Genomic DNA, 23,643 nt, shown 5'->3' on the forward strand with positions numbered 1-23,643 from the left:
ATCTGGAAAAGTTGTGAAAAGTTTCAATAAAGTTGGGAAATTTTGAAATAAGGTGCACTGGGACAATACTGGGGGACAATTTCAATTAATCGACATATACCTACATATTTTCTGTAGAGTATTTTTTGGCTAGACTTGGGCTTTCCCAATCCGTAGTGCAAGTCACAACCGTCAATAATATTGACGTAGGTATTGATTGATAAGTGTTCGCGGGTATATAATGAGAGCGCAATCTTTTTGCAACTATATTTCGAGAGTTGTCGCGTGAAGTTTAAGTTAATTAAATAATAAAGTTAAGTTTTAAAATAAGCAGAAAAATAAATTATCAGTTTAAAATGATTAAGTTTACCTTGATATTTGTTTTATTCACAGGTAAGTTATTTATTTAAAAGTTTAAAGTTACTTATCTATTTTTAAAAGCATCCCTGCAGTGCATCATAAATATCATAATTATTTTTATGCCCATTGCAATTAATTTAAACATGACAAAATAATTAATTTTTGGGACTCTTAATCCTAGACCACGATCCCTGCATGGTATTTGTAATGACGAAGTGTGAAAAGGTATAAAAAATTCAATAAGGCCATCATCACACTCTGTTTTAGGAAACGTGGAGCAGAGTTTACATTAAACAAATCCTATCCATAGCCATACCTATTTTGCAGGGACTTTATATGTCGCCGGCGTCCCCATTTCTTCGTACTCTGGTTACGAGTACAACGCAGAGGTAGACGCGTGGCTGCGCCTGCGCATGGTACCAGCCAGCTGGGCAGCAGCAGGGATGAACTGTTACCTCGAAGGTATGCCTTTAACACTTCTAGTTGAACTACCAACCTTGGAGGGACACTGTACGTAGCTGAAGTCCCTGTTTCTAGATACTTTGATTACGATTAGGTACTTACTGCGCAGAAGCGAATATGGAACTAGTCAGCTGTTACGGCCCGGCCACGACATTGGTCTAAGCGCGACAGCGGTGAGCGGCAGCCATACGTGCGAATGAAAAGTCCCATCGCTGTGTCTCGCTCCAATGTATGGCCGCCGCTCATCGCTGCCGCGCTTAGACCAATGTCGTGGCTGAGCCGTTACCTCGAAGGTATGCCTTTAAACAGCCTTGGAGGGACATTGAATGTAGCTAAGGTATACCTGTTTCTGGGTACTCTGATTACGACTTTAGCGCAGAAGGATGCGCCTGCACTTGGAGCTGTAGGCGTGGAATTGCCGACGACCGGTCTGGCCTAGCGGGTAGTGACCCTGCCTGCTAAGCCGCGGTCCCGCGTTCGAATCCCGGTAAGTAGGTACATTTGTGTGATGAGCACTATAATGTTTGTTCCTGAGTCATGGATGTTTTCTATGTATATAAGTATTTGTATATTAAATATATCGTTGTCTGAGTACCCACAACACAAGCCTTCCTGAGCTTACTGTGGGACTCTGTAAATCTGTGCAAGAATGTCCTATAATATAATTGTTATCTCATACTGTTCAATTATAAACTTTTAAATATTATATTGCAGGTGGACTCCTCGCATCTCCGACAACCAGCGCGATGGCCAGTGTGATGACAGCCATGATGGCGGAAAAACACCTGACTTACAGCTTTACAGGAATTAACTCTATAGGAAGCAAGAACAACTTTTCGTCACTCGACGGTAAATATACCTACTTAGACTGTAGGACACTGTAAGTGGGGTAACTGCTATAGGTACATTTATAACACTTTCGTAACTAACGGCCCAGCCACAACATTGGTCTAAGCGCGACAGCGGTGAGCGGCAGCCATACGTACGAATGAAAAGTCCCATCGCTGTGTCTCGCTCCAATGTATGGCCGCCGCTCACCGCTGCCGCGCTTAGACCAATGTCGTGGCTGAGCCGTAAGAACTTGCCTGGTAGGCACTCTTGAACTTTGCTCAGATTGGGGCTTGGCGGTTATGTCCGATTTCTGACGTAGTAGGCAGTGAATGCGTTAATTGGTCTGTCCTAACAATCGGAGAGAAATATGGGAAAATATATGGCCGTTTTCACATTATCCGATCCGATATCGGATGTAGGTAGGATGTAAAATGTAAGATTTATGCGCTTCCAGGTTTTTATTTATGTATTTGATAGATCATTATTAGGTACTAAAAAACGATATAAAACGCAAAAATTGCGGATTTAATGCAGATGGCACTTTCGTACAACAGTTTTTGTCCGAGGCACCATCGAAGTGCCGATATCGGCAGGACGCTTCTGACATTTTTGGCATGCCGGACCCCCCGCCAGCTGTCGGCCGATAATATTTGTATGTGTGCGTATATAATGTAGGTATACGTTTGTAGTAGTGTGCGTGACAAAAATTTCGTCTATTAAACAGCTGTTAATGATGAATTTCTGTTGAAAAAAAAGATTGTAATTCATTCGGTCCGAATTGCGGATACTAATTTTTTCATGTTTTAGTAGATATAGTTAAATGTAAAATATACTTCATTGATTTGGAACAATGCGTTTTATCGGACCGACATCCGACACTATCGGGTGTAGGATGTCGGTCCGACACCCGATATCGGATCGGATAATGTGAAAACGGCCTTAGGTAATCTTATGGAATGTCTAACACAAAACATACTTAGCCGTTGGAACAAATTTACCTCCATAAGATTTAAATAATGAGGACAGCACCACTGTAACTAGCGAATAAGGAAATTTAATATTATCATCAGCAGCTTAGAGCCGTTGTTTTATTTTGTAATATTCTGACTGACCAATTATTCCAGGAGTGCCACTTTCGTCTATCCCGCTAACCTGGTCCGCCGATCAGCCGGACAATGCTAACTTGGATGAGGATTGCGTAGCGCTGACGGGTGCGGGCGAAATGGCTGATGTCAGTTGCGAGAGTATGCTCCCGTACTTTTGCCGCAAGGAGAATAGATGCGGCCCTGTGAAGAACGGTGGGTACAGAGACTATAGATTTAAACTTGCAATTCCCTTTTGTTCTATCAGCTGGGCTACGGATTAGCCGGACAGTGCTAACTCGGATGAGGATTGCGTAGCGCTGATGGGCGCGGGCCAAATTGCTGACGTCTCGGAATTGATGCTGCCTTATTTCTGCCGTAAGGAGAATAGATGTGGCCCTGTATAAAACGGTGAGTACAAAGACATTTCAAGCTGGAATTCCCTACCAGTTTATCAACTGGTTTATCGTGACAACAATCCTATGTCGTACGAAGACTGCGTAGGCGAAATGGCTGACGTCAGTTGCGAGAGTATGCTCCCGTACTTTTGCCGTAAGGAGAATAAATGCGGCCATGTGAAAAACATTGGGTGCAGAGACTATAGATTTAAACTTGGAATTCCCTTTAGTCTATCAGCTGGGCTACGGATTAGCCGGACAATGCTAACTCGAATGAGGATTGCGCAGCGCTGACGGGCGCGGGTCAAATTGCTGACGTCAGCTGCGAGAGCATGCTGCTTTATTTCTGCCGTAAGGAGAATAGATGCTGCCCTGTAAAAAACGGTGAGTACAAAGAAATTTCAAGCTGGACGAGCGATTTTTGGTCTTTGAAAGATTCCGGAAGAGAGATTCCGCTTCGATATGTTCGGGGAGACCTTTAGACGATGACTTCGTGGTGTTGACAGACGCGGCGAAATGACTGACGTCAGCTGCTCGAGTCGAGTAACGGGTACTAGTGCCGCCCTATGAAAAACGATTACCTATCTTTCTTTTTACCAAATGGGCCCTAGAATACTCGCGCTGACCTCACAGCATTATGCTGAGTTGGGTCAATTTTATGAGTTCTTCTGTTTTTCGTTGCTTGTAGGTCTCTTCGTACATGTTTGTGACTAAATGTCTTGTATCTTTCAGGGTACGATTGGGAGCCCCGTACGGGCAGCTGCTACAAGTTCCACCACGTAACTACCACCTGGCGGAAAGCCCTAGTCAAGTGTCACTCCGAGGGCGGCCATCTTGCCATCATAAACAGTGCCATCGAGTCAACGGTGCTCAAGGAGCTTTACGATGAACGCCCTAATGAAGTGATCGTTGATGCTACAGAACATAAACACGCGTTTATCGGGTTCAGGAAGTATGAGGATGACGAATGGGCCACAATTTATGGTGAGAATCTATCCTTATATTTTGAATGCGAACGCGATGCGGTTTAAGCGGGAAGTACTTACGTAATTAGTACCTAACAATTGTTAACGGGCATATTTTACTGTCTGCTACCAATTCATAATTTCAAACTTAAACCGTTTAACCGTTAGATGTGGTATCGATCTATAATGTTAATACAATCAAGTTAATCTCTCAATTTAACAAATTCGCAAAAATCTCGCCGATACTGTGAAACATCCCCTTTTATACCACGTCGGTGGCAAACAAGGATGCCTGATGGAAAGCGGTCCACTATGTCGGTTTTTTTATTTATTTAAATGTTGTGGTTACTGCTGAGCATAGGCCTATCTTCTAGTACGCCGCTTGTCCTGGTCCTGAGCTAGTCTCATCCAGTTGTGACCCGCAATTTTCCGGATGTCGTCCACCCAACGAGCTAACGGATGCCAAGCGCTTCTTACATCTGTGAGCGGCCACCATTTTGTTAACATTTTAGTCCATCTGCCATCACTCTGCCTAGCAACATGACCCGCCCAACTCCATTTTAGGTTGGTAATGACGAAACCCACGTCTAGCTTATTGTAGCTATTTAATATTATTGACAGGTGACCCTCTCTCCGAAGCCGGTTTCACAGTATGGAACAAGGATGAACCTAGCAATGTAGGGTACAGAGGAGCGGAGCTCTGCGGGTCAATCCATCGGAACGGACTGCTCAACGACGCACCGTGCGAGGATAGATCCGCCTTTATTTGCGAGATTAACCCTTAAATAATATAGAATATAAGCAGATAGGCACCAAGATATTTCTTCTTCTTTTTTGTTTTTGTTATATTATTGCTTAGTATAGGTAAATATATCATCTGTAGGTACGTATCCTCTACTGTCATGCTATGGGAATTTGAATGTATTATTGAGTTGGGCAAACATTTTTTTTCATAATTTACCTATTATCTCTGTGAGTGAGACCCTGTATACATATAGCGCTGTTGGTTTTCCATGTAATAAAATAAAATAAATAAATAAATAATCAGTATTTTGATGAGAAAATACTGTTAAATTATATCTAAACTTTGTTATGATATACCTACCAAGTAGCACTGGATAGGACCGTTTGTGACGGTGTTTCATCACCCTGGATGCACTCTATTTGGTGCAGTGCAGCATAATTTTAATAGCAGAGTAGTATTATAATTGTAATATAAAATAAGTTTGTATTAGTTAATTATAAATATAGCTGAGGTATTTGATTAAGTAGATAGACTGAAAACAGAGGCAAACTTTTATGAGTAGATATTGAGGAAAAACGTCAAAATACTCTATTAATAATAAAAGGTCAATTATATACTGTAAACTTGCAAATACCGACAGTCATTTCGATTCGACTTATGGTTTAGACGTGAACACATAATAAATAAAACAAACTGAAAAATTAAAAATTCTTTAGGTTTTATAAAAATGTTTGCAATATCGTGTTTTATTTTAATCATGGGTGAGTATTATATCATGTAATATATTTGTTAATGATGACTGTTTAATATAAATACATTAATAGAAACAAGATAGGTTATTTATTTTTCGGTAAAGCAAGTACCTAATCTAGACTGACCCCTCAAGTTTTTTTTTTAATTTACTTATATTGTTTGTAGCAGCAGTATTTGACCGTTTTGTAACATAAAACGTTTAATTATTATGTTACAGTAGTTTAAGATTTAGATTAGGTATATAAGTATAGGTATACTCGTATTATGTTTATACATACATTGCATTGCACATGGATAGTAACTTCTTTCATATTGTGTTTTGTATTCGCTCATTGTTATGGCTATAACATAAAATAAATGAATTTTCACCACACCAACTGGTAAAGGCTTTCTTTGCTATTCGAAAACAGACAGCAAAATTGCATTTTATCCACAAGGGGGCAAAGTAATTTCATACAAATTTTAACTCGATGTCTTAATCTGGCTGCTAGATTTTACTTATAAATGATGATTTTGAATCATAAATATTGAATAAATTGATGGATTTGATTTATAGTCAGTATTTTGTTCGTGTTGGTGTGGTGAAAAAAATTTTGTTTCACTCGGTGGCAGTTTGTTTAATCTTCGTGCCAGATACTCTCGCAACGCTCAAGATTCCACTTTTTGAATCACTGGCTACGCTCGCGGTTCAATATTGGAATCTTTCATTTGCTCAGGTATCAATATTGGCACGTGCGGTTAAACAACTACTTTGCCCCCTTGCAAAACAAATAACTATTTCTTTCTTTGTTGCTTGACGAAGATCATAAGTATCATAACTGATGCATATGTTACTGTAAACAACTAAACAGCCCGAAGTACGGTAAAACCTCGGTTTTACCGTACTTCGGACTGTTGCCGATGGGTACAAGCCCAATGTGATAAATATTTGTTGTTACTTCGGGCTTTTACTGACATTGATTTGATAAAACCTAGGTCTTACCACGGCGGTCGGTAAATGTTGTATCTGGCAGAAGTTTTAGGGAAATTCTATGAAGAACTTGTACGGCATGCTCACCGGCAGAACCACATTGTCTTTCGGAAACATAAACGTATCAGAAAATATCTAGGTATAAGATATCTATCAGGGATGTAACGGATGTGGTTTTAACGGAACCGGAAGCGGAAGCGGAAGTTTTGAATTTAGTTTAACGGAAGCAGAAGCGGAACCGGAACCAGAAGCGGAAGATATAGATGTTAAAAACGAAATGAAAAAAAAAACCGGCCAAGTGCGAGTCGGATTCGCCCACCGAGGGTTCCGTACAAACTTTCTTTCAAACTACCTAGTAAAAATAATCTCATATTTTCTTATAACTCTAATGACTTGACTAGAAGACAAAAGTATAGGCACTAATGAGTATTATAGTGTATAGCGCCATCTCCCGGTCAATTTGCTAACTAATTTGCGCGACCTGGTTTTTCAGGGATAATTCTTTATAATGTTAACCGATTTAAACAGTTTATACTTTATTGGACAGAAGATGGTTTACGTAACATCTCGTATTAATTTGAAGTACGATATACATCCGCAAGGGTGGGTAAATTGAAAGTAAAAATCTGAAAAGTTTTTTGTGAATTAAAAAAAAAGTATTCAAAATACAAACACTATTATATTTTTCCTGTAATATCACTATCACTACATAGTATAAAACAAAGTCACTTTTTCTGTCCCTATGTCCCTATGTCCCTTTGTATGCTTAAATCTTTGAAACTACGCAACGGATTTTGATGCGGTTTTTTTTAATAGATAGAGTGATTCAAGAGGAAGGTTTATATGTATAATAACATCCATTAAATAGTGGAGAAGTACTGTTATTTTTGAGGTTTCTAATGTGATGTCGTAAATAATTACATGCGGGTAGATTATATTTATTTGTCTACCCCGAACATTTATATAAATTAATATCGGGTAGTTTTGTGTTGTTTACATCTCCGGTGACACTTTGCTGGGACGTCAGTCTTCCGCGACCACGGCCAGTGCAACCTGGCCGAAACGTTGGGAAAAAAGGTAAAAATAATGTTAATTAATCGCATTCGACCTGTATGTGACTTTAAATATGTGTACAAAGCGCGAGAACTTAGTGTTATCTTGATAAGGGATAGGGATAGCGATAGGGATAGCGATATCACTACATAGTATAAAACAAAGTCGCTTTCTCTGTCCCTATGTCCCTTTGTATGCTTAATTCTTTGAAACTACGCAACGGATTTTGATGCGGTTTTTTTTTTTTAATAGATAGAGTTATTCAAGAGGAAGGTTTATATGTATAATAACATCCATTAAATAGTGGAGAAGTACTGTTATTTTTGAGGTTTCTAATGTGATGTCGTAAATAATTACATGCGGGTAGATTATATTTATTTGTCTACCCCGAACATTTATATAAATTAATATCGGGTAGTTTTGTGTTGTTTACATCTCCGGTGACATTTTGCTGGGACGTCAGTCTTCCGCGACCACGGCCAGTGCAACCTGGCCGAAACGTTGGGAAAAAAGGTAAAAATAATGTTAATTAATTGCTTTCGACCTGTATGTGACTTTAAATATGTGTACAAAGCGCGAGAACTTAGTGTTATCTTGATAAGGGATAGGGATAGCGATAGGGATAGCGATAGCCATAGCGTTAGCGATAGCGATAGCGATAGGGATAGAGATAGGGATACGGATACGGATACGGAAACGGATACGGATACGGATAATATGGGTATCGTTAGAGGGATACGGATAACCGGTCGGCGGTCTCTTACAATCAAAGTGCTCTAAGACGATCGTTGTTTGCTTGCTTGAAGATTACGTTTGCGATAAGTATAAGCAAAATGTAAAAAATTGTAAGGGATAATAGAAAAAAGTACTTTTTACCCACCGATCATATAGTGTCGAAATACGGGCTATGTGGGATGTTTATAAAGGTTTCCCCAGCGTATATAGAATTACCTACGCTGTGGTCGATGTGTAATATTTCTACAATCATTTCAAGCAAAAGTATTATGTGCAATCGAAATAATCGCAGATAAATATACCAGAGAAACCTAAGGATCCAAATGAAAATCTTAATGAATACTTTTATTACGCGGGCGAAGCCGCGGGTAAAAGCTAGTATAGTATAAAACCAATGTTTACTAAAATTTTCATAATTTTTAGTTGGTAAACTTCGGAGATAAGGGGGGGACGGTATTTTTTTTTACATTTTCCTTCAAAATTCTTTTTTTTTCCACAACAAAAAAAAAAAAATTGCTTATTTACGTTCAATTTGAGCTCTTTCCAACGATACCCCACTTGCCCTAGTAACTTGAAATTTACAGTTTGCCCCCCTTTCATTTTGGCCATTTTCTACAATTAAAATTAATATATTAAAAAAAATTATACTTTCTATTTGTAGAGGTTTACAATTTTCACAACTATTCCAAATTTCAAGTTGATAGCATTAGTAGTTCTCGAGATATTTAGGAATGTGACAGACGGACAGACAGACGGACGGACAGAGTCGCACCATAATAAGGGTTCCTGTTGTACCTTTTTGGTACGGAACCCTAAAAATACCACATAGGTATAACATAAACCAAAACTACTTAAATTACCTAGAACTTTTAGGTGTTTACTGTTTAGCCTGTAATTAGCAGTTTGTAATCAGCCTTTAGGCCCACTTAGGTTTTAAAAACGAAAAGAAAAGTTACCTGATATTTAATCTTAAGTATATCATTCATTACAATCCAAAAATTTAAATTACTTTGAACTTTAAGATGTTTAGTTGTTTAGGTAATCACTAAAAATCACACAAGAATCCTTTTAAACCTTTATTATGCCGTAAAAGGTTTTAGAAACGAAAAGAAAACTTACTCGTAGGTAGTATAATACAATCCAAAACTAACCAGTAAAAATTATATGTGTAATTGTTAGCACACATTAAATTTTTTAATTAAATGGAGTGATTATAAAAGAAGTAAACTGTATTTAATAAACAAAAGCTTAGCAGCTTTATCTCCCGGCAGTTTGCTTCTAAGGGGATCGTAGATAAGCCCTGCACCACTGAATAGTTGTTCACTCGCTACTAACTAGGTGGACAGGACAAATATTGGCGCGCAATGGAATGAAGCGATTGATGTTTAGTATCGCAGCACGTGGCAAGCGGAGAGATGAGCGAATGACAGGTATAGACCTGTTGGTCTTTGAAGTACGCCGCTCATGTCCCACCGTCGCGCTAGGTTCCGACATCCGCTATAACTTCCGTTTGAAAAATAACAGAACCGGAACAGAAGCGGATGTGTAAAACAAAACGGAAGTTCCGCAGAAACGGAAGCAGAAGCAGAGCTCCGTTACATCCCTGATATCTATACAATTCTAGGACCATTTGGAAAATTCTATCTATACGCCTAGTTTTTGTGTAAATCTAATTTCAAAGTGGTTCTGCTACAGAGCTTCCTCCCAGTTGAACCACCAAGATGTTATTTTAACTACACATGCTATTAACACGTATAGTCGTATACCACATCAAATAATTATATGTTAATTCTATATTTGAAACTAGGTTTACACAAAAACTCTAGGAATATAGAATTTTTTCAAATGGTCCGAGAATTTTATAGATATCTTATAGATATTTTCTGATATGATTAGGTATGTTTCCGAAAGACGATGTGGTTCTGCCGAGGAGCATGACGTGAACTTGTCCCGTTTATATGAAGCGCGTTTCGGGCTTTTACAGTAACATACCTAACACATAATTATTATTATACGTCCTAAATTACACACAAATTGTCCTTAAATATATCCACAACAATTTTTTCCGCTTGGTGGCTATTTCGAGGTATGATTTTATTTGCATGTCCAATAATTTAAATGTGGTAGACTATATAATTGTAAACTCCATACTAGAAATAAACTTAAGGCCTTTACGCAACTGTGGAAACAAATCAAATTATTTTGCAAATATTTTGATTTGTGTTTTTTTAAGTAGTCACACTACTATAAATATAAATTAAAAATCGAAATAAGATGTAATATATTAAATAAAAAATGACGGACACCACCCGTGGCGAAGGACGGATTCAAACCGGCGTCTTCAGCAATCCGGGCTAACGCCATGAACCCCTAGGCCACCCCGTCACAGCGGAAGCCGTCGAAATTTCTCTTCTATATGTCATCTTTGTAAGACTAGGCGTATTTGACCAACTCTGAGGGCAAGCAGTCAGGTGCTTGCACCTCCTATACGAAACCTTTACAGGTTTACGTTATAGCTAGAGAGACTGCATGGTGCTGCCATCTATACGCAACTATGGGAACAAATCAAATTTTTTGACAAATATTTTGATTTGTGTTTTTTAAGTAGTCACACTACTAAATATAAATTAAAAATCGAAATAAGATGTCATATATTAAAGTAAAAAAAGGGGGTAGGGGTTCATGGCGTTACCCCGGATTGCTAAAGACACCGGTTCGAATCCGGCCTTCGCCACTGGTGGTGTCCGTCATTTTTTCTTTAATATATGACATCTTATTTCGATTTTTAAGGCCTTATAAATAAAATACTTCTCATGGTGTTCCCAGAAGAATGACCATATTGCCATGTTGGAAGGCAATTTTGTCCTTTAAGCAAAATACCACTGACTGACTCTACGTACATCAGAAAGCTATCTCAAATGGGTGGGTAGAACAGAGTAATGTATGGCCACTTCCGCTCCCCGCTGAAAGCGCCACCCACCCCCTCTCGGTTACCTCACAGTTACCGCCTGTTAAAAACGCGAACAGTCAACCTGTCATATGTCACTCATACAATCATGGTACGCGTTCACCTACACGAGCTTAGAATGTGTGCTAGGAACGCGCCTCTTCTATATATTTGATCGCCAGGGTTACCTATCAAAAAGTCGAAAATTGTAATGTCGATTATTAGTAGCCCGAAAACGCTTCCCATTTTATTAATTGGCCGAAGTTTTGTTTGCCTGAAAGTACTTTTCCCCTATTATTACTTTCCCGATTCTTATTTCGCTGTAATTTTGTTTTGCTTATGATTCGAATCAACACTTATTAAAATTCCTAAGAATCATTTGACAACTACTTTTGGTCGCGTAAAGTTTTTATTCCGAAATATTATTTAACCGCTATATCAAAAGCTCGAAATTCGAATTAACACTTATTAAAATTCCTAAGTATCATTTGACAGCAATTATGTATGGCGTATAGTTTTATAATTCGAAATATTATTAAGCCGCTATATCAAAAGTTCAATAAATCCTTAATTTTCTAACAAAACTTTGTTCCCGACCCTCACGGTCGCAGTTCTTACTTGACCTATGAGTCCTTGCCATAAGAGTTTGTGGCAAAGGTTTGTTTCTGTAGCGTCGCAGTTCTAACCTAACCTAACCCACTTTTTAACCGACTTCAAAAAAGGAGGAGGTTCTCAATTCGACTGAATGTTTTTTTTTTTATTTTTTTTTGTATGTATGTTACTCGATATCTCCGAGAATCGTGGACCGATTTTCAAAATTTTTTTTTTGATCGCACGGGTATAACCCCGAGATGGTCCCATTGGCACCAAGTCAGGGTCTGATGATGGGATCTTGGAGAAATCGAGGGAACTCTTCAAATGTTATAGGCACATGTAATGTTTTTAGTGTATTTTTCAAAGGTACACCAGTATTTACGCCTGACGGTAGTAATTTTATGTGGCTGAGCTGATGATGGAAGGTCAACTCCTCAATGGTTAGGAGTTAAAGGATAATTCTTTCACTACTGTACATATATTCGGACTGATACATATAATATCACTAGGAACCACTAAAAATCAACAAATAAATTAACTTTTGTAGGAACAGTATAGCTATGTCAGCTCATATTCAAGTACGTGCGCACCGCGATATGAGCTGACTAGCCAAAAGCAATATCCTTTCAATGTGAGAACGAGACGCCAGTCTCACTCCGACCATTGTAACGTTAACTGGTTATTTTAATATACGGAGTTAATTATAAAGTGCTTATTATTCCACACCAATATATCACCCCTTATAAGATAGAAGTGCGGACAAATAACTTCTAAAGTGACTCAGACTTAAACACTGGACTGCATTTTTTAGTGGACACAGGTGCTGACATTTCCTTATTACCAGTGCAGAACAAACAACGTGCGGGTGAGTGCTCTGATCTAAAACTGTTTGCAGCAAATGGCTCAGAAATCAAAACATACGGTGTTAAAGTTTTAACGTTAGATTTAAGGTTACGTAGACCGTACAAATGGGAATTTGTTATAGCCGACGTTAAACAGCCAATACTGGGAGCCGATTTTTTGAGTCATCACAAGTTAGTAGTAAATTTAACTGATCGCAAATTGCATGATCTGGTGACTTTTCTTAATATAACCGCACCGACCGTACGTAGCAACCAACCAACTATTAATACTGTCAATGGTAACCACCCGTATCATGATTTGTTATTGCAGTTTCCTAGCATAACAAAGCCACCGACATACAAGGAAACACCCACACACAATGTGGTACACCATATCGAAACGACGGGTGCACCAACATTCGCGCGGGCTAGACCATTACCACCTGACAGGTATAAAAAAGTTAAGGAGGAATTTCGTCGTATGCAGGAGTTAGGCATTTGTAGGCCTAGCAAAAGTCAATGGGCCAGTCCTTTAACGGTTGTAACAAAAAAGAACGGCGAAATTCGCCCTTGCGGTGATTATCGTGCCTTAAATGCACAAACTAAGCCTGATAGATACCCAATACCGAGATTACATGATTTTACGTTCATATTGGCAGGTAAAAAGATATTTTCCAAGTTAGACATAAATAGGGCGTATCATTGCATTCCAGTAGCTAAACAGGATGTTGAAAAAACCGCCATAATTACCCCTTTTGGGTTATTTGAATTTCCAGTAATGTCATTTGGGCTTCGATGTGCTGCTCAAACGTTTCAGCGTTTCATGAACAGTTCAGTTCTGGAAGGTCTCGACTTCTTGTTCAATTACTTAGATGATGTTCTTATCGCGAGCGATAATGAGGCGCAGCATAGGGACCATCTTAGACTGGTTTTCGAGCGTTTCGACAAGTACGGCATAACGATCAATTTAGCCAAGTGTAGCTTTGGACAATCGAAGCTGGAGTTCCTAGGACATGAGGTAACTACCACGGGCATTAGGCCGTTAGAGGAGAAAGTGCAAGCCATAGTCGACTACCCAAAACCACAGAACGTAGAACAATTACGTAGATTTTTAGGAATGCTAAACTTTTATCGCTCTCACGTCCCTGGAGCAGCGAACATGCAGGCGAAACTCGACCGATATTTAGTTAACGCGAAAAAGCGAGACAAGACCCCTATAATTTGGACGAGCGAGACCGAAGAGGCGTTCGAGCAATGTAAAATGGGCCTTAAAAAAGCCGTTACGTTGTCCCACCCTCGGTCCGACGCAGTCTTAGCCTTAATGTCTGACGCGTCAACTACGTCAGTAGGATCAGCTTTGAATCAATTGGTTGACGGGAAATGGGAACCCTTAGGTTTCTTTTCAAAAAAATTGACTAAAGCTCAAAAAAGTTATTCTGCATATGATCTCGAACTATCAGCTATTTACATGTCACTGAAACATTTTCGTAAATCATTCGAAGGTAGGCCGCTGATAATTTACACGGACCATAAACCCTTATGTAGAGCATTCGAAAATATAGGCAAGAATAATAACGAAACACCAAGACGAACAAGGCAACTATTGTTCATTAGCGAATTCAGCACTGACATCCGGCACATAAGTGGGAAAGAGAACGTTGTTGCTGACACACTCTCTCGCATAGAGACCATTGTTTGCCCCACATCACTTGACTACGCAGAACTCGCCGACGAGCAAGCAAAAGATGAATGGTTAAAAAACATGACGCAATCGGATCAGCACGACGGAAATAGCAATATAAAATTAAAACTAATAGCGATACCTACATGTAGTAAATCTGTCTATTGTGAAATTTCTTTAGAAGAAGCAAGACCGTATTTACCACAAAAGTTTAGACGTACAGCATTCGAAAGTGTGCACAACTTAAGTCATCCTGGAACGCGTGTTACTCGTAAGCTAGTTACAAAGAAATTCTTTTGGCCTAGCATGAACAAAGACGTAGTTAATTGGGCAAGATGTTGCATCGCTTGTCAGAAATCAAAAATTAATCGTCACACGATGTCTAAATTAGGAACGTTTGAAGATGCCGACCGTATGACACATATCCATGTAGACCTAGTCGGACCCCTTCCGACATCTCCACATGGAAACCGTTACCTAGTTACAATAATAGATAGGCGTACATGTTGGCCGGAAGCATTTCCCATACAGGATATGACAGCAGAGGTTGTAGCCAAAACTATATTCGACGGTTGGATCGCACGTTACGGTTGTCCGACCAGACTTACGACAGACCAAGGACGCCAGTTTGAAAGTAACTTGTTCCGCGAGCTTATGAAACTGTTAGGCATAGATAGAATTAGGACCACACCGTTCCATCCCCAGAGCAATGCTAAGGTGGAAAGATTCCATCGCACCCTTAAAGCAGCCCTTATGGCTAGAATGGACAACGGCTCTTGGGAAAACGAATTGTCTACTGTGATGCTTGGCCTGCGTACCGCAGGACGTAGCGATAACGGCGTAAGCGCCGCAGAAATGATGTTCGGACGGGCACTACGGTTGCCCGGAGACTTTTTCAGCACACAGTCAAACGAACCTAGCGATCCTTGTAGTTTAGTTGACAACATTCGCGATACAATAGCTCAATACAAACCGATAACTATTGGTTCTCGCAATAACCGTACTCTATTTGTTCACAAAGAGTTGCAAACTTGTGAATATGTTTTCGTACGAGACGATACCGTGAGGAAATCTTTACAACCACCGTATATGGGACCATTTAAAGTTTTAGAAAGAGACGATAAAGTATTTCTCATCCAATTTCAAAATAGGCAAGCTCGCATTTCAATTGATAGGTTGAAGCCAGCTCACGTTTGGAATGATGACGTCAACGATAGCGTGAACCTACGTAAGGTAAGCGACTCCACTACAACGCAGAGCGAAAGCGAAGCTAACTCGAAACCGCGGACCACTAAAAGTGGTAGGGTTATAAATAAACCCGTAAGGTTTTTAATCGATGAATAAGAGAACGTGACATTCGGGTCCGCTACTGTGTTTAATTTAGCATCTCCTGGATGGAGCCTGGACCCCGGGAGCAGGAAGTTTTTTCCTGTTTTCCGAAAAGTAGCATCGGTAGTTTATCTCTCGAGAGGGAAGACTACGTTCAGACTCATTACACCGGTATAATCAGTTTCAAGTCGGACTCTGCAACATGATGTTCCGCACCCTAGTTAGGAAATCAGATACTTTAAGTTTTAAGTTGAACTTTACGTCAGTAACGGGACTTATATTACATACGAACGGTCAAAACAGACATTATCCGTCTTATTTATCATAGTAAGGCAATGATGTGATGTTGTTTTATAGCAAAGCATAGCGGTTACAGTACTGGCTGGGTAGCGTTAGTCATGATGTCGTAATTGTTTACGTTATGTATAACAGCATAAAATGCTGAAGAGATTGTATTGTGAAAGTATGAACTTTGATCACAGAATTATTTTTGTACTAATTTAAATGAATTTTGCAATGTATGTGTTACTAATATATTGTCTTATAAATATGTATTTGTGTCAACTATAAGCAATTGTCGTAAAATATTGGTACTAACAACACACAACGTGTGTCATATATTTATCGTGTAATAAAAGTAAATTTTGAATATAATTAAAATGGGCTATGCACAGAGCAAAGAGGATGGTTCACATAACAGTATTGCAATTGCTGAAGTCCATAGTGTTACTGGACAAGTAGACACGAAATTGAATTATTTTGGAATAATCCTCATAATTATCTCAGTAATATTGGCACTGTTTCTCTTGTATTTCATACAGTCCAAATGCAGACAATGTATAAGAAGTTGGTTACTAAAAGCAGTAGCTAGAGTTCAGCCAACAGCAGTCGTAGTGCACAGGGAACCAGCCCAACCCCAACCGAAACAACAACCTGTGATTTACTAAGTGAAGTGTTATAAATAAAACAAATAATTCAGTGCTATCAAAATGATCAAGTGTATTCAGTATATAAATGAACATGTTTATAAAAAAAAAAAAATCAAACATTTTTGTAATAAACTTAGTTCTAATATCTAATTATAGTTGTGTAACGTAATCATATAATACAACCTCCATTGTGTAACATTGTACTCATATCGCACAGCTGCGCGTCACGCTATGTCAGCGAAACGCGCACCTGTCCGATAGCTGAATAGCCACAACATACGAAACATACAGGGTGTAACAAATATCAGATACTATTCAATTGTATGTAATTTTTTTATGTAATTTTTTTTTCTTCCCTAAGGGGGAAGTAATGTAGGAACAGTATAGCTATGTCAGCTCATATTCAAGTACGTGCGCACCGCGATATGAGCTGACTAGCCAAAAGCAATATCCTTTCAATGTGAGAACGAGACGCCAGTCTCACTCCGACCATTGTAACGTTAACTGGTTATTTTAATATACGGAGTTAATTATAAAGTGCTTATTATTCCACACCAATATATCACCCCTTATAAGATAGAAGTGCGGACAAATAACTTCTAAACTTTTTAACAAAAAATAAAACCGCCTTCAAAAATAAGCGCGTTACAAAACACGGATAAACTAAAAAGCAAAAAATAATAAACCTTTGAATTCAGATTTCTTATCGTATTGCAATAATCTAAACATCCAAATTATAAACAAATCAATTATTTTTGGAGTCGGTACCAGCCTGTGTATGTTTGGGTGGGGCAAACAGGCAATAGCAAGGCGACGAACAGGTCTGGTACCGACTACAAAAATAATTGATTTGTTTATAATTTGGATGTTTAGATTATTGCAATACGATAAGAAATCTGAATTCAAAGGTTTATTATTTTTTGCTTTTTAGTTTCTCCGTGTTTTGTAACGCGCTTATTTTTGAAGGCGGTTTTATTTTTCTAGCACAAGTTTGTTTCTGTATGGTCGCAGTTCTAACCTAACCTAACCCACTTTTCTAGCATAAAAGTTTGTGTCTGAATGGTCGCAGTTCTAACCTAACCTAACCCACTTTTCTTGCTAATGTTTGTTTTTGTGAGGGTCGCAGTTCTAACCTAACCTAACTCACTCTTATGGTAAGGGTTTGTTTCTGCATGGTCGCAGTTCTAACCTAACCTAACCCACTTTTCTTAGCAAGTTTGTTTCCGTGGGGGTCGCATTTCTAAGGAAAAATGACATTTCGATGTCGCGTAGCATCGGATTTATGAAAAGGTGGGATAACGAAACGGTTGTCAAATGATAAAATTGGCAACCATTCTTCTGGTTATTAGTTTCTAGAAAATTATATTAGGGAAAATGACATTTCAATGTAACGTAGCATCGGATTTATGAAAAGGTGGTTAACAAATTGGTTGTCAAATGATAAAGTTGGCAACCGTTCTTCTGGTTATAGAGTTTCGGGAAAACGATAATGTGGCATAGCAAACTAGCGACATTTTAAAAATATGGTAAACAATGTATTTGGATTATAAAAATTCTGTCAACCGTTTTCGGACAAGTGATAATCGGACAAAGGATTTTCGAAACATCGATAGGTTACCGATCGCCAGTGTCCGAGATGTGCTTTAAGTTACTGCTATGATTGACAGGACCGTACTACGCTGCTAGTGCGTTTACATCCGAGTACGAGTACAGGCCAGAAGTTGACGCATGGCTGCGTCTGCACATAGTACCCGCCATCTGGTCTGATGCTGGCATGCGCTGCTACCTCGAAGGTAAGTATCTATAGTATGTATCTGTATGAAACAGTAGGAAACACGCTTTGAAAGTCTAGAGAGAAAGTCTGTACTCTGTAGTCTAAGATTAAGCTGGTTGCTTTATAAACAGTTACACACTGTTAGCGAACCTTAAGTGGGGAATTGGCGTGGGGAACCCTCCTCTACCTTATGAAGTTGAAACTAGGTCCGTGACGTCACAGCGCACAAGTTTTTTTACAAAAGTTGATGTAGCCGGTGATCGTAGAGCTAGCGACTTTGGAGTACCTGCAACGTATCATCATTATCGTTGCTGTCCAAATTGGGTAGGTAAAGTTTTTTTAAGATAGGCAAATAATATTTTTTTTTTATAGAATACGTTATACCGATCACGAAAAGGTGGCTCTCTTATTTTTATTTCATATAATTTATTTATTATCTTTTTGTAAGTTTATACTGAAATGACGTTTGTGAAATTTAATAAATAGCAGATGAGGTGACAATGCCTTTGCGCGTGCTGACTTGTAAAAAATTATAAAAAATAAAAAACATAAATGACAGCTAAGTGACACTGACAGTTGACATCACTTTTTTTTTCTAATTTCATACATTCAGCACGCGCAAAGGCATTGTCACCTCATCTGTTATTAATTTCACAAACGTCATTTCGGTAACTTAAAAAAAAAAACGAAATAAAAATAAAAGAGCCACCTTTTCGTGATCGGTATAACGTATTCTATAAGAAAAATATATTATTTGCCTATCTTCAAAAAATTTTACTTACTCAATTGTCTGATGCCTTCGATTGTACTATTCAGTGTAAATTTACAGGCGGAACCCTGGCCTCTCCGAATACCAAGGACATGTTGCAAACGATGTCGGTCATGATGGCCAAGCACAAACTGACTCGCGTCTTTACCGGAATAAACTGCATCCCGTCTAGTGGAAACTACAAATCTCTTGAAGGTATGCTTTGCTTATTAAGGCATTTGTGAAAAAAAATCTCCATGTATACCTAAATACGTATGAGTAGGTACAGATGTAGCGCGAAAAGCATGTCATGCTATTTTTTTTTATTTTATTTTTATTTCATGTTATTTTTTTTTTTTTTTGTTATTTATGGATCAATAATGGATCTGAAATAAACGATTTATTTTTAATTTTTTTAATTTTTTAGTTAGTCTCTGTACAAGACGTACTGTCGACACTGAACTAGCATGACAAAAACGAACGTTTCCGGAAAAATACGAAGGAACACTTTTTCGCACTACATCTGTATAGTCACCGGCATAAATAAGTGATGATTTCTATACCTTGTCACATTAACGTCTTGTTTGAAACGTCATGCGAAATTGTCAAGCAATTTAAAGCGACAAAGTACAGAAATCATCACTTATTTATGCCGGTGACTGTACTCACTCATGTTACTGTTATATTTTACAAATACGTATTTTTAACTGCTGACATTCCACTCTATGGTCCAAAGGTGACAGTTTAGCACTTAATTGTAAATTTACACACAACTTGTGTGACACAAGGAGACAATAGTATATAATATTTAGTATAGTGCTACATATGTTATATTGTTTACCACCACTGTAATCAGTTTGACATATACTCAGAAATAATTTTTAAGAAAAATAATTAAAAAAAAACGCCGCTTTGGTGGTTCTGGTGAAAGGTACTTCCGAATGTTGGATTATGTAGAAATGTGTAGGTATTTTTTAAAACTGCTTTTAATGTAAATCTTTGATTATTTGATGGAAACACAAATGAATATACGTATACCGTTAAGGTTTGAAGAGTTTCCTAAAATCCTCATTAATCCGATATCGGATTATAAGAAATCGAGCTTGACAAAATTTGACTTGACAATTCAATATGCTTAACAAACATAACAAAGAGAACAGATCTCCTAACAAATAAATGTCACTGTTCTAAACGTAATTGTATGCTGTTCTTATAAAAATACCAAAGTCAATATATATGTGTGCCGTTCAGATTTGAGGAATTCCATTCTGATTATCATCAGCAGTTCCACTGCAACAAATGTCACTGTTGCGAACGTAAATGCCAGCTGTTTTTTATAAAAGTACCAAAGTCATTATAAGTGTGCTGTTCAGTATTCAGGAGTTCCGTTACGACCATCATCAGCAGGGCCACTGCACCAAATGCCACTGTTCTGAACGTAAATACATGCTGTTCTTATAAAAATACCAAAGTCACTATATAATAAGTGTGCCGTTCAGATTTGAGGAGTTTCGTCCTGGTCATCATCAGCAGTTCCACTGCACCAAATGTCACTGTTCCGAACGTAAATGCATGCTGTTCTTATAAAAAAACCAAAGTCTGTGACACATAGTCTGTTCCGAACGTAAATGCATGCCGTTCAGATTTGAGGAGTTTCGTTATGATCTTCATCAGCAGTTTCAATGTATCACATGTCACTGTTTTGAACATAAATGCCAGCTGTTTTTTATAAAAATACCAAAGTCATTATAAGTGTGCTATTCAGTATTCAGGAGTTCCGTTACGACCATCATCAGCAGGTCCACTGCACCAAATGCCACTATTCTGAACGTAAATACATGCTGTTCTTATAAAAGTACCAAAGTCACTATAAGTGTGCCGTTCAGATTTGAGGAGTTTCGTCCTGGTTATCATCAGCAGTTCCACTGCACCAAATGCCACTGTTCTGAACGTAAATGTATGCTGTTCTTATAAAAACATAAAAATCACTATATGTATGTCTTTAAGATTTGAGGAGTTCCCTCGATTTCTCCAGGATCCCAACATCAAAACAGGGTTCTGATAAAAATGGGACCAATCTGTACATATGTATATTATAAATTCAATCAAGAGAAACAAACATTAAAAAAAAAACATACAGACGAATTGAGAACCAGTCGTTGAGATTTGGCGGCTTCGGGGAGATTATCCATGAATATTTGGGAATAATTATAAACTTTGCCAAATTCAATTCGTTACCAGGAGTACCGGTCTCTTCTATCCCATCGGGTTGGATCCCCGGTCAGCCCGACAACGATAACATGGACGAGGACTGCGTGGTGCTGACGAGAGATGGCAAGTTAGCTGACATGAGCTGTGAGAGCTTGCTGCCATACTTCTGCCGCAAGGAGAACAAATGTGGCCCAGTGAAAAAGGGTAAGTTTTAGACTAAATACCTACCTGAAAACACAGTGAATAATTCTCACTGTATAAGTAAGTATGTACCTCTAAGTTCCTTCATCAGTGATATATGGTTTTACAAAACAAGTTATGTATAGCTAGTATGTACCGCTAGTTTATAATACTTGCAGGATATCAGTGGGAGCCTCGCACCGGTAGCTGCTATAAGCTTCACGGGTCTGAGAAGTCTTGGCGTAAGGCCCAGACCGCGTGCCACTCCGAAGGCGGCCATTTAGCCGTCATCAACAATCAGATCGAGTCCACTGTGCTTAAGGACATTATGAATAAGAAAAATGAAGAGAGGCATGCCTTTATTGGCTTCATGCAATATTATGACAAAGTGTGGGCTACAATAAACGGTGAGTTTGTTCTTTGTCTTACACCTCCGGTAGCTTATCTCACAGAAGGTGCAAAAAGGACGGACGCGATAAGCTGTAGCACACTAGCGTACTAGACCCGTTGGTCATCATCGGTCAATTAAAGGTAAGCGTCCACAGACCCGCATCGTACGCATCAGGCGCATCGCATTTAGTATTCTTTGTATAGAAAGTCACATAAGGGCGTCCACCGATCCGCGCCGCACACACCGCAACCTCAGTGGACGAAATGCGATCCGATGCGTACGATACGGACATGTGGACTCACAGAGAGTCCACTGAGCTGTGCTGATAGACATTAAGGATGTGGCATGGCATCCAAGAAGTGGACATGCAATTACAATCTCAACACAAGGCACGGGAGCATTGTCGTCACTATTTGACTATAAGCTGAATCTTGGCAAAAGCCTCTATGACTTTACCTAATGTGTTGTTTGATGTGGCTGTGACAGATCCATGTTTCTTTTTCGCCAGGTGACACGCTCTCTGAGGCAGGTTTTACAACGTGGAACAAAGGCGAGCCAAGCAGCCCAGAACTAGAGAAGTGTGGCTCCATCTATCGGAACGGACTGCTCAACGATGCCCCCTGCGATTATAGATTACCTTATTTGTGCGAGTTTACCCCTTAATATAATTAGCTTGAAGAAAACTCTGTACACTATACTCTGTACACTCAGATTAAAAAAAAAGTATACAAATAATTTGTACATTTTCGGGTAGTTACAACATTTTGTTGGTTAACCAACCAAATACGAAAGCGGATCTGTCACTGTTTTAACCTCCTTTTTTGGTCGTGTAATCTTTTCATTTGTCCTCAACTAAAGAGCGTTTTGAGGGTAGATTTTGTTTACATACATACATACATACAATCACGCCTGCATCCCATGGAGGGGTAGGCAGAGCACATGAAACTACTCAAGTTTCAGTGCCACTCTTGTCAAATAAGGGGTTGACACGTTGACAGAAAATGAAACTGTGACATTTTGTTTACATTGTATGTGGTATTTTGTTTACATTTATTTAAATAGCTAAATATAAATAATTTATTTATTTATTTCTTTATTTATTTATTCCTTAAATTAACATTAACAGCCTAGCTAAACATGTCAATCGTACAGGAGGGTATAAACATGAATAATCCTGGTACACTTTTATAAAATAGTGTGGCGGAACATAGAGTACATAATATAGTAGGTACTCACACGTGGATCGAACTTGGAGTAGTTATAGACTCCAAGTGACGGGCGCTGATCGCAAGGAATTGCGGCTCCGTGCTGTGAAACATATCCAGTTTGCTGTCGCTGGCCAGTATGTCATTGAGAAGGGTTAAAGCGTGGTGCAGTGGTGAGTGCGACAGAGCATGGGTGCGTGCCACCGGGATGGCGAATAGAGTCTGTCGGCGGGGACGGAGTTCCAGACTTATAGATATTAATTAATATGCCGAAAAACATGAGATGCCGAACGTTCTCGCTAGCATGTCGTGTAATGCATGTAAAAATAACTAACTATACATTCTATTATTTATGAGCACAAGTTAGTATAACGAACTCTATACCTACCTGGTACTGACTGTAGTTAAAACGTATCAATGCCAAACAGTAGCTTTTATAACTATGGTCCTTGCGGATCCCTATGGCTCCACCATTTTGA

General features: G+C 38.8%; 1 protein-coding gene across 1 annotated transcript; it reads left to right on the plus strand.

The window, feature by feature from the left end:
* Positions 1–233: 233 nt before the first annotated feature.
* LOC125227148 (C-type mannose receptor 2) lies at positions 234–22,939 on the plus strand. The gene is made up of 8 exons (XM_048131372.1): positions 234–372; positions 667–801; positions 1,516–1,650; positions 18,323–18,448; positions 19,259–19,393; positions 21,419–21,592; positions 21,748–21,975; positions 22,468–22,939. The coding sequence occupies exons 1-8, from the start codon at positions 336–338 to the stop codon at positions 22,620–22,622; spliced, it is 1,125 nt and encodes a 374-aa protein (XP_047987329.1). The 5' UTR covers positions 234–335; the 3' UTR covers positions 22,623–22,939.
* Positions 22,940–23,643: the final 704 nt, after the last annotated feature.

The sequence above is a fragment of the Leguminivora glycinivorella genome, chromosome 6 (assembly GCF_023078275.1).
Source record: "Leguminivora glycinivorella isolate SPB_JAAS2020 chromosome 6, LegGlyc_1.1, whole genome shotgun sequence".
NCBI classification, from domain to species: domain Eukaryota; kingdom Metazoa; phylum Arthropoda; class Insecta; order Lepidoptera; family Tortricidae; genus Leguminivora; species Leguminivora glycinivorella.

Bases quoted from the DNA above. Each gene is read 5' to 3' on its own strand.
- LOC125227148 (XM_048131372.1), top strand. From the start codon at position 336: ATGATTAAGTTTACCTTGATATTTGTTTTATTCACAG. The intron at 802-1,515 runs GTATGCCTTTAA...ATTATATTGCAG, and splicing joins GATGAACTGTTACCTCGAAG to GTGGACTCCTCGCATCTCCG. The intron at 1,651-18,322 runs GTAAATATACCT...TATGATTGACAG, and splicing joins CAACTTTTCGTCACTCGACG to GACCGTACTACGCTGCTAGT.